An 18,465-nucleotide genomic window follows, 5' to 3' on the forward strand; every position below is an offset into this window, starting at 1 on the left:
TGAAACAGAATATTATTTGTATCACTACTGTATCAGCACATTGCATGCAATAATTTAATGCCAGTATTGTGCAACCATAGAGTGCAAGCCATGATTAAAAATCAATTGTCTTACCTCTTATTTGCTTAACAGCATTCTCTCGTCCCTAATTCTGATGTTGAAGATATTTTTGGTTCTTTGTTTTTTTTTTCTTTTATAATAGGATGTACAGAAAGACAACTGTTTATTTCTGTTATCTAATCATTTCCTATGCGGTGAGCCCCTGGAGCAGAGAGGAGGCGGGGCTGGAACAGACTCAAAGTCACGTTGCCACACTAGTAGATGCCTATTGAAAACAGGAAACCAGGAGAAACAGAATCAAATAAACACAGGGGTGCTGTTTAGGGAATCACCCTTTTCTATGTACTCTCATTAAAATTATATCTTAACTAGATGCCTTAGAGAATACAAGCAACTGCACTCAATCTGGGAAACTGCAGGCATATGTAGTTGTTAGATAGTGAATATAAACAGGAGAAGGATGTTGCAAATCCCATAGAGAAATGTCACTTTAAAGGAACACATGGGTTTAGATACATAACAAATCAACTAAATCCCTTACATAACACACTCATTGTGTTAAAGCAATGCAGTAACACTGCTGCACAACTGCTTTAGTAGACATGACTTCATTGTGCAGTGTTTGACAGTTTGAACGACGTCTAAGCAGAATGAAGAAGAGTGACCTCTTTTGGTGCATTTTCTGATTTTCATTTTTACAAGCAGAAATGTGTTTTGTTTTTTTGATGCATGATCTTACCAGTCATTATTGAAATGGATTCTACCTCATCATCCATCTTGGATTTCCGCTCTGTAGAACAGATATCCAAGAGGTACATACAACATATTGCGCAGGTCAGGATTAACACATACTAGTCATCAAGGGGTGGTTCATGTCAATATTAAGATAACCTTGATTATTTTAAAGCTCTTGAGTTGTATGATTGTTATCCTTAGCGATGTATGCTGTTCTGTAATTTACACTTTTGTACGGGTAGATTTGGATTGAAGCAGTAGCTTGTCAAACTTGCTGTTTTCTCTAGAGGGATCAGAAAAATAGGTTTTTCTGGAGAAACAGCTGATGATCCCTCCTTCTCCAAAGCTGGGCACTTTAATCCCTGCTCTCTTAAATAACACTATGCGACTGTACTTCCACTTGCGGTTAAATTTGGAATTATTTGGAAACATTTTTCTCTCCAATTTCTGTCAGTCATTATCAACCCTTTTAGGAAATGGTATTCAGTCTGTTAAGTATGGGCTTACTGCTCTCAGAATCAGTGTTTTAATTTGTTCAAGTAGGGAGGGGATGTTTGAAACATTTTAGGAATGCCTTTTGTACAGTAAATAGTGCTGAAAGTACAATAACTTGGAAGCGTCCCCTAATAAATGGGAGCTGTGTGTATTTTCCTGTTATGTGTGAATGCCTGTGTGCTTGCATTATATTTACATGTATCTGCTTGTAAGCATAGAATCCTGTGAGCTGCGATTTCACACTTATGGCACTTTTGTCATCAGAAATGATGGTCTTAATAATGGGTCCTAAACTGAAAGTTCCCTTTATGTACCACATATTAAGCATCTCCACTCCAGTGTATATCAGCAATATAGCACACTGTAGCTAAATGCTGCAAGGGTCTGGCCTTCCTCTCTATTTCATTTTATATCAGTTTAGCAAATTATTTAGTGTCCTCGTCATTATCACTCAAGGTGCAAATGAACCCCCAGTTTCCACATTCCAGTGTCTGCCTTGACCTCTCTGAAACCTTGGCAGATCACATGTCATACTGCAGGCAACCTCAGCAGATGTTCCACCTCCTCATAAATCTGGCTAAGACCAAGATAATGATAACCGATTGAAGGGGATACAAGCTAAGAGTTGACCATGGTGCCTGAAACTTTGATCCAGCTAGCCTAAGCACTGCCATTTGAGATTAGTGAGGTTCATAGTTCGTAGTTCATAGTGGAGTAACTATGAAGCATTTCAGACTGTAAAAAGTGGTTTAAGGGTGTGAAGTCAAATAATTGAAGAAACAAAAACACAGTGCAGTATCTGCATTCTGTAGTATTAGTCCACTTGGTAAACATTGACCCTTTGTCTATTTTAGTTTTATTATTATTATTATTATTAGTAGTAGTAGTAGTCATAGTCTTAGTTTTAATACAATTTCTATATTATTATATAGCAGTTAATTGGGATAAGATGGATGGAACTGTGGAATTAGCAATTGTATGGGCTTTCCCACTGGACTGTCCACAGCTGCACTACCCCACTGGCGAATCACATTTCAGAGGATTAAAAGGGGAGTAATGGATGTACCACGTGGTAACCAATAATCTTAATCTGGATTGAGGTTTCCAAGCATTTACAATTCATCAGGGCAAATAAAGCTTGTGCAGAGGCTATAACAGATCCTACGTGAGAATGCTTCAATACAGCCCTTCTTTAAAAGGGCAGTGTTTTTCAAATGTGCCCAGCTGCTAAACTCCCATGTTGTAATGCAGAGTAATTCAAGAATAACAACGAATGCCTGTATCCACACTTCATTTACTCAGTAGGATTTACATTAAAGGTTATGGCAAGTTAACAGGGAAGAAAGAGAAATAAACATTAGTGCACCAGTGTATTCCATCAAGGACAGGCTCACTTCTGAAATAAGATGTTCTAATTGAAACTAACTTTCTCGAGTCACAGTGCAGTGATTGTGAGCCTTCAGTGGTATTTACTGCATTGATTTTTAATTGTTTTTATTTTTTACTGCGGTGCCTTTTTAAATATTATAATCCACATGCCTCTTCAGTTACAAAGGTGATTATTGAAACACTTGATTTCTGTCAATAGTTTAGCAACACAGGATTATAAGATTTGGGAAAAGATATCTTGAAAGAGAAAGGAAGTCATGTGGTCAACATCTAAGAATTAGAAGGATGCTTTCAAGGGCTGAGGTTGTTAGTTGTGCTTGTAGGGACAGCAGTTGTTGCCTTCCATGACTGGAATTCAACCATACAGCACAAAAAGGTCAAAATTAGCTTTTTGTTTGCAAACAGAACACAGTGTTATCTGTAAAACAGCCCTGAGTTTGGTTCTTTAAGAGGTGAGGTGATGTTCGCTCTGATGTCTGTGCCACTATGTAACTTGTCCTTCTCAAATCATTGGAAGAAAAAAAGCTTTTCTGTTTGTAATGAAGTCCGGCTGGATCTATTCTGGAAAGGCCACAAGGAAGTGGATTCCCTTGACAGAATCCGTATATGTGGCTACCACCCATGGACATATATTGAGCAGAAAACAGAAATCTACAGGTATGCCTGTCAGCAATTGAGATGGAAGACACAAGATCTTCAAGATCTGCTTGACGAAGATACATCCCTCTCCAGTGTACTGTAGTAACCTCCGGGCTCCTGCGCAGTCCACTTTTAGTTTTAAATGTCTGCCTGACTATACCCTAGGAATACACTGAGGTACTTATAACAAATTAATTTTGTTTGTTGTATTTATGAGGTGGTTAGTTCTCAATAGCAAATGGGAGATGGTAGAGCCTCCCCACCTACTTGAGAGATGTCATTACTGAAATAGCGATTTAATGTTTTTAAACAATACAGAACCTTTTGGAGAATGCTTAAAGTTCTGTCACTTAGTAGCAGAATGTCTCATTTCAGTATTTTAGGTATCTTACACAGTGTAAGATCAGGGGCAGCCATCTCATTACAGTGGCACTAATGCACATTATTGCAATTAAAGAAGCAAATTTGCTAACCATAGTTAATTTAACACAAAGACAGTACCAGTAGGCTTTATGGTTGACATTGAAGAGTGCATTCATGCATCTGGTGTGCAAACTGCCAACAAGCTGGAGTGCTGTTGCTGCTACAATGCAGATAGGCACTCCCTTTATGAGCAATGTGGGAGCTTGCTTTTACTCTTGTAACAAATTCAGTTTGTTACTTTTATTAGGAGAAAATATGTACGTGGACTGTGCCTGCAAAAATACAGATTGGTATCAAATATGAGTTATGTCAATTAAAGAGGTTTTAAGTCTTAAAAAGCCCAGTCCTGTGTGGTGCTCCTGCTCATTCTTTTGGCCGCAGTTGGTAATGCCAAGTCCATCCCAGCTCTGTGTGCCACCCTTCCCCACACACTGCAGTGAATGGAAAGCGGAGGAGCCATTAATAGATACAGTTACAGCAGCACAATTGTCACTGTTCCCTTGCGTGTAACCGAGGAAGCTGAAACCCGGCCTAGTAAACCATTAATTATCATACTAATGAGCCTCTTCTAATAGCTGCTTTTATAGCACCTTCATTACCAAAGCACAGTGGGTGTAAAGGCGATCACTGACTGTTTAATACATTGTTGAAAACTGCCACGGACGTCTCGTCACCTCCTTTTAGAAGCTGCACATAACATTGTCCAGCTGTCTTTGCCAGTGTTCTGTTTGTGGAGTGATGGAGTAAGTGTGTTACTGTGTGCTGTTTCAACAGAGATTAAAGCTAAATATTTTACATTGCTTCAGGAACCTAAAACTACTGTTTTAGGCAGATTTCAACATATCCCATATAAAAAAAGTAGTATAGTATTGTCTCAGCAGGAAGGTTAGGAACAAATACCATCTCACAAAATCATATTCTGTTCTCAAATGTAGTTTTCAAAATCAAGTAATACTGTTGTCGGTATTGACGGGTGCTAATTTTCCTGCTTGTCAATTAAATTTTTTGATCAATTTGTCTAGTTTTTGATCTTGCTTCATGGTGCACTTATTCCTTAGATGTTTCTGCCCTTCATCTACATTTCTAAATCTGTACCCCAAGCCAATAACAAAGTAAGTCTTTAATTGTTGCTGGAACTAATTGGCCACACAGTATGCCAGATAAAATATTGAGCTGCAAAAACAAAAATATCCTTTTCTTTTGCCATCCTCATGAGGCTTAATACTCAGTGTTGGTATTATCTTCTGGGTTCTGTGTAATAGTATGCTGTAGTAAGTATAAAACTAAGGATTAGGTTTGCTACTACTGAACTAATGGTGCTGACAGGTTAAGATTATTAAAAAGCTCCTCACCAATCAAAGTACTTCATCCAATCACATTCTAAGATCTCACACACTCGTGAACATTCCATCATGTTTTTCTTAAAGGTTATTATAGTAGGTAGTCATTAAAAGTATTATTGTCAGAGGCCTTAGCTTTTTTTCTTTTTTTTTTTAGTCGTTGCCAATTATTTTGTATTATTTTCTCCCAATTTGATATGTGCAATGCAATTATTTTTAGGCTCAGCTCACTGCTACCACCCCTGCGCTGACTCGGGAGCAGTGAAGATGAACACACGCTGTTCTCCGAAGTGCGTGCCGTCAGCCGACCGCTTTTTTTTCACACTGCGGACTGCATGCAGCCACCCAAGAGCTTCAAGCACGCAGGCGCCCGCCAGACTACAGGATTTGCTGGTGCAGTGAGCAGAGGACACCTTGGCCGACCTAAACCCCCCCACACCCTGGGGCGACACGCTCCCGTCCACAGTCGGATGTGGAATAGCCTGGACTCAAACTCCAGGCTATAGGGCGTATCCTGCACTCCACGCGGAGTGCTTTTACTGGATGCGCCACTCGGAAGCCCCCTGAGGCCCTCTGAGGCCTTAGCATTTTGACAACATTTTTATGTTTCAAATGGTTTCACAGTAAAATACAAATAAAATCACTTTTTTAAGGAATCCGTGCCTATAGAGACTTTCCTCAACCTACTGTAACCTTTTTAAATGAAGGCGTGCTGTAATTCTATGGGCGAGGCTCAGCCTGCTACACTAACCCTGCTGGCTACCCTGTACTATACAGAACAAGCCCACCTTTCACTAAATGTTCTGCAAGTCTTTCTCCCCCATCCCTCCACTGCCTCCTTTGCACCTGTATTTCCTACCGGACCAAAATGCAAGCTGGGCCAAACAGTTTAATAATCCCACACTAACATCTAGCAATGCTGAGCCTCGATCTATCAACTGAACTTAAACAATAGCAGGTGGTTTCAACCATCAATTTTAAAATCACAAGCAATACAATTATTGTTAAAAAACCCGCTGTCAAACGCTGAAGGTGAATGGTGTCACATTTCACTTGTTAATTGACTCTCTTAATACAGCTCACAGAAAAAAGTGACAGCCTATTCTTTCCAAGCTGCTGAGTCAGCCCTCAGAAGCAGTTTATTAGTACCCTTTTATTCTTTCTTACTCAGAGCTGTTTACAAACACTGGCAACTGTATTTGAACGCAGTGTTAGGTTTTTTACTTTCACAGCCATAAACAACAAAGTATTTTACAGGTTGTTCCAGCCTGTAAAAAAAATGATAGGGTTGAGCACAACAGAATGAAAGCTGAATTCCAGATATGATTCATACCTCCTTTGAACGCTTCACATTCCATAACGCATAAACTGTGAAAAAAGACACTGTTTTCATTGTCGTTTAATGCTGCCTAAAAAACTTTGTGAACTAACAAAAATTATTCTTTTACTTAAATAAAAACGATTCCTTTGTAATTGGCAGATTTCTATTGGCTGATTTTAAGTTGAATTGGCTATTGAAAAACTTGTTTCTTTCAGCTGAATTATAGAATTAAATAGAAGATGGCATCATAGACATTCATTAGTATGTTACTTTGATGTTGGCTGTATTGCATTTCACAATTTTAAATGAAATTGCCAAAACAAAATGGACATCACTGAATAATAAATGTATACACTTTTAAATGGTCTTGTGTCATACTAGGTTTTCAAACTGCGCAGAATTAATTTTCCTTTTAAAAGTCTTTTTAAAGGGATTGCCATTTCAGACACATTACTAATTACATTACAAAAAAGTTTTAATCAAATGTTCAGTACATAGAGGCAGGATTTGCTTCAAAAGTCATTGTGGTGTGTGGAATTAGTCTAACGTCCACATCTTTAATATGCACCAATCAATGTGTTAAAATCTATTTTCTTACTTGATTTTAATTTCACGTACATTTACTTCAATTTGAAAACTCAATTTACAAAACCATAGAATAGCCATATCCTACATATTGGTTGTGACAGGATAGTGCTGTGGCCCAAGATGTTACCAGCAGGAATTAGAGACTCAGACAGAAGCTGCAGAAAGGCCAAAACAAAAGGGCTACACAAAAGCAATACAGTCTGAACATTCCCCTTCACTACATAATGCTCAAAAATAGTTTAAACACTCACATAACTCCTTCTCCCCTTTATACAGGGGGCCACTCCCCAATAAGCACCCAATTGTCACATTGGTCCTCATGCTTTCAGTTGAACAGTTTTCCCCGTTCAAATGGAATATATCACAGACCACCCCGATTTACTGAAACTGCGTGACACGTGTTAAATGTTGCTACGAAAGAAACATGAAGCTGTCGGCATCACAAACCAATGAAAGGACTGCTTTAATGTGCAAAACCTAACCCTAACCATCTGTAAACATGACATATGCTGTGTCATGACTGCAATTTCCTTCAAACAGAAACTGTTTTTGAGTATATGTCATCTGATTGATAGACGTATGTATACCAGTACTGAAAATCTACTTCTTGGTGATTGAGATAAAGTTCTCTTCCTGCTAAAGAGCCGGTCACAACAAAGGCATGTTTCCAGAAAGACGTTAAAAGTCGACAAGTTGTGCAGCAGCACAGAGATGACTTCTGTTTTTATTAGACCATGCTCAGCTATCCTGCGAGTGTGTGTGTGTGTGTTTGGGTGCTGTCAGTTAGTCACAGTATTATGTAAGCAGGTACTGTAGTGTATAGAATAGCTGGGCTATGCAGAGAGTTTGTGTTCATTAACACTTCCAGTGTCTGAATTAAGTGTTACTATTCTTCCTCAAAGCCTAAATGCCTTCCAAAGTTTCATATCCTCCTCACGGACAATGAACTCAAAGGACAGAGATCTGTAACCACTGCAGGGAGATTTTCGAGCTTTTTCCTGCACCCCCTGTCCTGACTAGAACACCCTTTGTCATTCAGTCCTAGGCTGCCAATTGTGGCATATTATGACAAACTGCACGGTGGCATTGTGATTTGGACTAATGAGCCAAATTCAGACCCAGAGCTCCAGAGATCACAGGCATGAGAACAATTTTTAAAACGATCTTCATAGGGAAGAAAACGCATTGTGTAAAAAAATGTTGTTTTGTAGTGTTTATTTCAGTTACTTATAAACTGTTAGCGACAACAGTTTACAAGTAACTTGAACCCTGCAAAAGAGATAAAAAAAAAAAAAAAAAACAATTAGAAAGGTCTAATTAAGCTAAATATCTGTTAAATTAAAGGTCTAATTAAGTAATTGAGAGCTCAGTTGGAATGAAAACAAGGACACAGGAGGTCCCCAGGGCCAGGATTGGGATCCACTGCTCTAACTGACTCCAAATGGAATAATTGAGTTCACTTGTGGGGAACGTAGGGGATATTTGTGTTTTAGCTGCATTTTCACATAGACAGCAGTGGAATATCATTTGTACTTTTACTCATCCAATTATATCTGTCTGGTATCACACACTGTAACTGAAGGTAAAGGCTCAGAGTTGCATCCTGCAGTAGCTCAATTAATGACTCCCAACACACCTCCAGAGATTAGGCTGTTTTGTTCTTCTGTATCATTCAGTTTTCTGACCAAAAACGAAAGTAACCCCCCCCCCCCCCCCCCCCCAGACAAGGACTGCTATATGCAACATACCACTATCCTGTAGATCCCAATAACAAACTACCTGCCTTTTCACCTGTCAAATATTGTATCTCAGCTAATCTAATTTCCCTTCCTTTTTAGCAGGCTTGGCATAATTACTTGGCCTTGTGTAAATTATTTAGACACTCCAGCACTGATAAAGTAGCTTCAGTGCCGCATTAGAATCTCTGCAGAGAAGATGTGGCAACCAACAGGATGGATGAGCTAGCACAAGTGATGCACACCAAGAAAGGTCAATAGATTCTACAAAGGGAGAGGCACATGTCACAAGTAATATTTATAAAGAACACATAGCAAAGGGGAGTCCGCAGTATACTGCTCTGATCAGGGGGTGCACTGCAGCCTGGATCCTTATCCACAATCTAACAAAAACCAGTGGAACTAATTGTTTTAGTTGAGTTTGTGCTTTGGACAGATTCCATTCTAATTTTAATTAGCAAAGGGGTATGACATCATTTTAAAGATGAATTTCTTCATGTTGAGATCATTTAAGCTCAGTGTTTCCCCCTCCAAATCAAGCCATGTAAAATGCTTGAACAATGTGTAAACTTGGGTTTTAAATGAACACTGGGATTGCATAAAAAAGGTCAGCTCTTTAAACTATTTCTGCAGTTGTTAAGAGATTATGGTCTGTGCACCCATAGGGACAATTCTCAGAAGGTTGCTATAACAAAAATAGTTGCAATATTTCGATGTAGTATTCTCAGTGGGTTGTTATAGGTATTTGTAAGGTAAAAGCTTACTTAATTTCTCACTAAGTCAATTTTAAACTACCTAACGAGTAGACCAGTGGTTATTAGTACCCAACAGTGTGATCATTTATACAACCCCCCCCCCCCCCAAAAAAAAAAAAAAAAAACAAAAAACAAAACAACCTCTGGTTAAATAAAACAAGGAAAAGGCATATTTTAATTAACCATTGCCTGTATAAAGGTATGTAGGAAGCCCATGGATTTAGGGATTACATTTCAAATAGTTTCACTAGAAATGCATATATTATGGACTTGTTGAGGCTAAGAGGTATTAGGAAGTGAATTCCTTCACTGTAAAGACCACTGTGTTGCAAACCATCAAACCCACTGAGGGTTACAGCCTACTAAAGCTTAGTGACAGGGGTGGATCTGTACAAACAAGGAGCTAATATTGTCAGTGGCACTAATAATCATGTTATTATATGTTATAATATTATATTATGTTAATATGTTCCAGGAATTAATGTTTATTTTTATTTTTTTTATTTATTAATGAGCAATTCCAAACACAATGGATATATTATAGAATTTTTTTTTAAGTGAATTTTATTGGGCCTATACACGTCTTCATATAGAACTATACAGTGCTGCTGTTATTTGACAGGCCTACGTATTTTTGTTACTGATTCACAGACTCCACTTACAGTTTTTCTCAGAAGTGTTTTAATATGAAACAGTAATGATTTCAGAATTGATTTAGCCACATTACGGGGGGTGGTGGGGGGGGTGGTGGTCAGTTCTATAGGTATTCCCAGTAATAAAATAATAAAATAAAAAATATTATTAATGCTCAAGCATGTTTTTTTTAAGGTGTTGTTTTCTTTTTCAGGGGGAAGATGGAATATATAAACTAAAAGTTAAAAAAGTTATACTGGATTCTAGCACACTGCAAGATTAACTAAAGAAAATATAGAACACAATATGTAGGACAAACATATAGTTGTAGATGCTGGAGGTTTATAACCTAATCTCTACCCTTGTTCTATTAAGGACATCCCTGGAGTCACACAGGCACAGTTCGCATGATTTATCCCTAACCATCACTGAGGTGCACAATCTAAACAGGTTAGAGGGCCACAGACTATGGAAAGTCCTTGGAAGTTTATCGTTTTGTTCACAAGTTTATAAGGGATTAGATCAGTTCTTTTGAATGCCAGTGGTGTTTAAGGAGATAAAGAAAATGGAGCCTGATTCATCAATAATTTCCTTCCAATGCAAAGACTGGATGTTTTATTTTGTAAAAGGCCAGCAAAATCTTTAGTTACAAACCGGTGTATTAATTAGCTGCCAATTTGTTGGCAGCTACACTAGACTGGGGTTGACTACCATAGAATATTAACCACTGGAAATTACTTTTAATTTACCTCCATGTAAATGGTAGATTGCCATCTGGCAGCAGCAACATATTGTAACACAGCAGTTCCATTAAATAATGTATCCACAGCACCACAAAGCACATTTAAGCTGTATCCTTAGTTAACATTAAATATAAGCCAGTGCACAGTTAATGCAAAGTGAAGCACTGCACTGCAATGATAACAGTCAGATATGAAATGAGGAAAGTCACCAAGAGCTGAGATTTAATAAATGCTGCTGCTGCACTCTAGCACTCTCAATATTCTTAATACCCTCCTGGCAAAACTGCTCTAAAAACTGTCAATTACCAAATACAGTTCGCACGTGTCCTTTGTGATTTACTTCTAGCTGTAAATTACACCAAAGAGCTTTAATTTGTTAGACAGAGGTTAGTACCGTCAATAATTAAAACATTTTTGTCTTTCCCTCCCACTGTTTGTTATTGTATTTTTAATAGGCTACATTATTCATTTTCAGCTGTTTGTATTTGATTTTGGTGCATTCTAGTTTATACCTGTTAGAATGAATTTTGTTCGGTTTTAAAACCTTATATTGCGGCCCATAAATACATACACTAGGGTGAAGTAATATTCATAACCACGACGACACTAAAAAGTCTGACAAACTGAGTCTGTATAAAAGAGTTCTAATCCAAACTATTATCACATTATTATTTTATTAAGTTTCTATTAGTGTTATTCCTTATTCTACCCTTGAGTTTGTATAGATATGGATGATATTATATGCATAGCTACCACTGCAAATATAAATCTGAAAAGATATTAAATTGTAGGTGTTGAGACAACATTCATTCCATCTACAAGATTGGTGTCACAGCTCCTAATTAGCAATAATCTTGGTCTAATGTTACCATAAAAGAAGCGCCTCCCTGCACTATTTATATCAGCTAGCATGCTAGCACCAAAGCTGCTAATCTCTGCTCCAACACTAAGCGAACCACTAATATCAGTCTGAGATTCTGTCTGCACTTCTGCTACTCATTCCAAAAACAATGAAAATTTGCATTTTTTCCTCTATCCGGTAGTTAGGTATGATCTTAAAATATCATGGGGTAGATCTAAGCTAACACACTCACCTTTTCCAACTCCCCAGCCTCACCCCACCCCCTGAAAATGGTTGTTTTCCTGAAGACAAAAGGGCTTGGTTATATTAGCCTTGAGTGCAAGGTACATCAATGATGAAGAAACAGCCTTCTCATGGCTCTATTGAGAAATCACACTGTGGTTTAAGACATTGAGATCTATAAAGATGTTTTAATTTTAACACACAAACAATGAGTACTCCAATCGTATTACATTCTTTAGTTAGATAATCACAGATCATAGCTGCATCGACTGTGCAGAATTTTATGTTTCTTTTTTGTTGGGCAAATGGACCAAATGTAATGGAGCCCTCTGGCAAACACAGTACTAATTAATAGTAAGGATGCCACTTAGCTTTTTGATAACTCTTTCAAATAAGGAATGTCAGCATAATTTCCAGTTTAAATATGTATCTCTTAAATAACGTGCTAACTTAAAAAGATCAAAATTAAGAAAAATCTTCACGTATGGGACAACAACAGAACAAAATATAAATATTGCAAAGTCTTAAAAACAGACACAGTATCAGAGACACAACCCACAGTAAAATATACTGGTAATTAAAATAATATTCTTCTAATAATTGTTCTGTAAATTACATTACCCAAAAGGTAATGTAATGCAAACATATATTCATTTTGTTTGATTATATAAATAGAAACTACAGTACAGCACATGTCCACTGCGTTTTGAATTGGTCATTATTTTTGCATCTTTAGTCTGTAAAAGGATTCAGTTATGCTTTTAACCACTTGCAGTGCCTAAGCCAATTACAATAATATATGGTGTTATCTTCTCAATAGTAAAAAACTGAACAAAAACATGCAAACTGTCCTTAAAAACTTGCAAAAAATACCATCACAGGCAAATGATGTACCATTCATTAATGGTTTTATATCTGAATCCCTGTCCTAAATGGTATTTTTTTGTGTATTGTATCAATCAATGCCACTGTTTTGATTCTAAGCCACACCTTGTCCATGTTTATTTTGTATTCAGTTCATCAAGCAAATTATGCCTGAGGTCCAGTAACATCGTAACTACGATCATGAGATGATTTGAACGTTCTTTTTACTGATTGCGTTACAAATAACGTTGATTAACCCTGGCTTCCTCAACAAAGACTAACATTTTCTGTTTATCCAAGCACTAAAAAATATATACCTGCAGTGAAATAAATCTGTAGTGAAATTAATTCATAATTGTTTTTACAAAACCTCATGCTTGGTACACAGACTGTTAGACTACTGTATTAAATACTATGGGAAAAGTAGTGAAACTGATAAAGAAAATCTATTTTAACGACAGCCTTTCCTACTGTATATGTGTGGGATCTGGGTAATGTTGGAAAACTGGATGGCAAATGTCACAGTATATGTAGTAACTCCTAATATTTTTTGCCAACAAACAAATTACTTTTGTGACCAAAACACATACAACTGCTTGTTGAACTCTTAAATGTTTTTGTACGGTGCTTGGGTACGAAGCAGCCCAAGTTGTTGGGAGTGCTGGTTGCAGTGGCTGGTTCAGAGAGCCCTGGGAATGATGGTGAAAGGAAGGATGGGGCTGCTTGCCTCCAGCTCCAGAGCTGTAAGGAAACACTCTGTCGCTGCATCGTCATGGCCTTGAGTCTGCAGCACCTCTCCCAGGCTGTTCCACACATCATGAGACGTGGGATTCACCTGCACGGCATCACGCAGGATCTTCTCAGACAAACTGGACCGACCCAGCCGGTGAAGAATCAGGCCCTTCAACAGAAAAAAAATACAATTCAAATAGGTTTTATTTTTAAACATAGCAGAATTTCCAAGTCGTTGCCAAGATCAAATTGCAAATGTAAGGAACTTATTCTTTCTTTTTGTCCAGATATATTGTACATCCACCCCATAAAAAAACCATAGGAATCTAAAATAATATGTTACAGGCCTACCCTATTTATTTTGATTACCCTTTAAGTGGTTATAGTTTATAAATTGTTTAGATGGCAAGGGTTAATTTTCCCTTTAAAAGACTACAACTTTAAGTCAGAAATGCTCATCAAAACAACTTGCTTGCCCACAAAAAAAATAGAAAGTGCCCGTGCTTCTGATGTACAGGTTCAACACACTCCCTTGTATCAGTTTACAGTTATTTGAGAACTGAGCAAGGCCTGTTGTCAATTAAGGCTTTTTTATTCTCTATTGTTTGCCTGGCACTGCCCCCACAGCTAAAACGTGCTGTTTGGATAAAGTCTGCCGCCTAGCAACTGCTTCCATAACAGCGCACTGTGTTTCCTCTGAATAAGATTTTCCACATCTTGGTAAGATTCACAAATGTAAAATGCCCAAAGGGTTATTATATAATATATCATTTAACTAATTATCTATTAGTTTACTTTTTACATTCTTATTTTAAGAATTCTAAATAAAAGTAGATTTTTTAAAACTTTTGTAATCATTTCGAGCAAGTCTTAGATAAAAACATGTGCGAGTTAAATTTGGGCTGAGTCTAAAATTCGAGAGAGTCTTAAATTTGAAGAAATACAGTATATTACGAGAGGCTCTGGCTGGAAAGTAAAAGGTACAAGGAAGAAAGCTACATATAGGTGAATGCTGGCCTTCTAACGGACTTACTGCTTATAAATAAATAAATATATCAAGTGTTAGGGATTAATCAAGGGAAGACACATATAATATAAATAACCTAATAAAATAATCCATCTGCTCTGCAGTACATTACAGCCTTCTTATGATGAAACACAGAGCTGTGGATGAGACAGTGTACTGTTGCAGTTCATTAATATTTCATATCTTATAGTTATTAACAGCTGGAACATGGCCTTATTAAAGCTAATTTTCAAGCTGGGAACCAACACTAAAGGGAAACAATGCAAGACAGAGCTATCAGCAAGAAATCATATTCTTACAATATGTTTACTGTACTTTGCTTGCCCTTACAATGAACCATGTTGCACCAATGATGCATGTATTCAACACCTTCAGAAATACTCTCTTGCATGCACAATACAACCCTTTATAATTCATTCATTTTATTTTCTGCACATTAAGACTGCAGTCAAACAAAAACTCATGTAAACATTTTTTTTTTTAAACTTGCATTTCACACCAGCTTTTGGTAATGAATACATTATATATAGCTAGAACTTTTCTTTTAAAGACATAAGATGATACATGCCCGACTCAGGTTTTAATGCTGTTTTCTAACTGGGTGTGAGACACTAAAAGCTAAAACACCTTTCCCTGGGGCCCCAAGGATGAGTCAGTTTCTCACAGCTTCTTCACAGTCAAGTCTGAAACCATGCAGCAACAGTATGATGAGTTTAAATGTTGCCTCATCGATGGAACTCACTAACCAATCAATAGGATCAACAGGTGTGACCTCTAAACCTGATGTCAAGTCAATGGCCTATTTTCATCTGCCTAACCTAAGCAATGGATGTTATCAAGCTATTAAAACTTGAAGAGAGAAACCAGGGAGTCTCCAGCTGGACTTGTACAGGTCCTGACCTGCAGTGGTTTCTAAAGAGATTAAAGACAGGCTATCCCCAGATATCTCCATAAGCCTGTGGGAGGGCAAAGGCCAGCAAGGCACTCCCTGTGGGTCCCCAGCCAAGATCGGCAATTTGCTCAAGCGGGACTACTGCTTTACAGCATCCTTTGGTCTGCCAACAAGCAAACATACAAACAATTATAGATATGTATTTTGTTCATTTTGGTAGCGGTGCATGGTTTCTACTACTGACAGAAACATTTACACTAAAAAGAAACAAATATGATGCCTAAATTGGATTTATGCTAAAATGTAATTTCTCACCCCCCTCTCTAATCATTATATCCTCAGTGAAATGGTTGCTTCTATTATTGTGTTGTGTTTGAGTGGTTTGGAACGCCTACAAATACAGATTTATCCTTACAGCAAAGTGCTGGGACTCCATTACTCTAAAATATTTATATATTCCATATTTTGCAGTTTACTATTCTTCTGAAATTCATGTAATCCCAATGGGATTTAGCTGATGCCAGCAGAATTTGTGTTATTTACATTTCTATCTGTTCACCTAAGTGGGACAAGAGCACTGATGAACACATGCGTCTTGTCTTTTTGCTGCTACCTATTACTCCAGACACCCTAAAGGCTAATTTGCACTACTTTCCCCAATTCCGCTCAAAGATACAACTTCTGGTTCCTTAGAAGAATTTACAGGTGAATTAGTTTAATTTTGCAATACAGCTAAATAGATATTTGGACCCACTCTTAACACCACACATGGCATTAGCAAAAAAAAAACAAACAAAAAAAAAAAACAATGATCCATGAATTTTGCAATGCCAGTGTTTAAGACCTATAAGCAAACTACCTGAAATCATATTTTATAGCAAATCATTTCATGAGCTTTCAACTAGTATGCACCTTTTGGGCCATTAGGTGTGTTTGTTGACACATACCATTGGTCAGCACCAAGCTCAGTTTAATTAAATTATAAATCTTCAATTGTGTTTTGTTGTCCAATATAATCGTTATGATTGAAATGAATATAAAACAGCTTCCATACCTGAAGACCAGGCTTAAATCTGAAGGGAATCTGAAGTACAGTCAAAAACTGTATAATTATGAAAAACATAATTATCATCATGATCTAGAAATTATCAAGCTCAAACCATGATAGCGAAACTAGTTCTTTATTTAAAATCAAGCAATATATTGTATTTCCAGGATCTACAATAAGACCTGGCAGCTCACGAGACAATCAGATTATCTTAGTGTTGAACTCACATGCGTTATTTTTTGTCCTAAGTAGTTCAAAAGTATCATGCAGCCTTAATTTAACACGTATTTCGACCCTAGTACTCAGAAAAGTATTCAAAGAATAACCTTTATATATTTATTATTCAGCAAATTAGTGACAAAGCAATCGATCAATAAATTAAATGTACATGAAATGTGTTGCTATAACGAGTTCATACTATAGTAATACTATATCAGGGCTGCAATTGTATCTCACCTCCCATAAAAGGAAATCATTTTTATTGTACTCTCTCTATGATTAAACAATGAAAACATGTTCTGTAAATAGTTAATCTATAACTAAAAACACTGTACACAAGGTACAAGAAACTACTTGTACAACAAAGTAGAATTACTGTACTAGTTTCCTTTAGTATTACAACACTGTAAATTGTTTCCCTGAGATGTTAACATGTTCATTTTCATGTTCATATGATGGTTGCCAAACTGAGTTTTGAATACCTTTTTTCAGAAACAAATATATGCTACAAATATATCTTGTTGCCAGAGAGGGACAGCTATACCTCAGCCTTTGTCTCATCCAGTCTCCAGGGATGCAAGAGAAATACCTGCCTGGATTATTCATGGGCACCCACATAGGGATCTGGCTAATGCTGTCAAACTGAACTAATAGCTAGACGCAGATCCATTCGCCTGCTTGCGATACCCTGTGCATCTCACTAAGTATTTCTACTACACCAGTTTTCCAAATAATCCTGGTTAATAAAGAGGTTTATCACATCCTAAACTCACATTACGTACAACAAAGAATTGCTGAAAAGTCAGTATTCTTTCTTAATACACAGCATTCTACCATATCAAGTTGTTTAATGACAACATAAAGCACCCATTAGCTTTGATTTTGAAAAGAACATCCTCATGAGAATTTGAAAACTATAAATCTGAAAAAAAAAAAAAAAAAAAAAAACACAATATGAAATATTTGTTAACAACTTCAACTAACCCTAATGCTAGTTAGATGATATCCTGTACTGTTTGTATATTGTTATAGTTTTAGGCGATGACTATATGCAGAACCTTGGTGTATTCTTTATGGTCAGAAATGTTTTTTTTTTTTTGAAGATTGAGAATTTTGATCGTACCAATCTCTGCATTGTCTTGACATGGGTTGGGCTGATGGATAGTGCCTCTTCATACCAGCGCTTAGCTTCGTCTGTGTTGCCCCGAAGTTCTGCAACTTGACCCCTCATGAACAGAACATTATGTGACGTTGGAAAGAGGTTTGCTGCTTCTTGGATGCAGGCAGTGGCTTCAGCAGGCTTCCCAATACCAGTGTAGACTTCAGCTGAAAAAAAGTGTTTTCTGTTGTTGTATTTATTCAGATTAATAGCTGCCACATATACATCCTAATTCACGATGTATATACTGTCAATGGAAGAAGGAAGTCAAGTGATAATTAATGTTTAACACTGTTATATTGCTATAGGTTTGTTGTATATGGCACAGTCAACTGCTTATGGTGCAACTGGTCTACTACATATCATTTTACAGTTAGAATTGTTACATACTTCCCACCAGTCAAGATTTTGTTACGAAAACATAAGCAATAATATTAAAATATGTTTTGCCCTATGCCCTGTGATATTAAATAAGGTAAGTAAACATACTGCTGTACATACTGAAGAAAGAAAGTATGATGAAACAGCATATTTTATTGCAGCATTGTTTTTATATTGTCATTGATGCAATAAAAAGTGGAGC

The 18,465-nt window shown here is 37.1% G+C and overlaps 1 protein-coding gene across 3 annotated transcripts in view; it reads right to left on the minus strand.

Moving 5' to 3' along the window:
• Positions 1-12,115: 12,115 nt before the first annotated feature.
• Positions 12,116-18,465, minus strand: part of LOC121324213 (tetratricopeptide repeat protein 7B) — a 34,802-nt gene continuing 28,452 nt past the window's right edge. For all 3 annotated transcript variants that reach the window (XM_041265845.1, XM_041265846.1, XM_041265844.1), the window contains 2 exons: positions 17,847-18,049; positions 12,116-13,706 (listed from right to left, as the gene is read on the minus strand). In XM_041265845.1, the coding sequence (XP_041121779.1) occupies positions 13,485-13,706; positions 17,847-18,049 (425 nt within the window). In that variant the 3' untranslated portion in view covers positions 12,116-13,484. The remainder of the gene's footprint in view (positions 13,707-17,846; positions 18,050-18,465) is intronic.

The sequence above is a fragment of the Polyodon spathula genome, chromosome 12 (genome assembly GCF_017654505.1).
Source record: "Polyodon spathula isolate WHYD16114869_AA chromosome 12, ASM1765450v1, whole genome shotgun sequence".
Taxonomy (NCBI): domain Eukaryota; kingdom Metazoa; phylum Chordata; class Actinopteri; order Acipenseriformes; family Polyodontidae; genus Polyodon; species Polyodon spathula.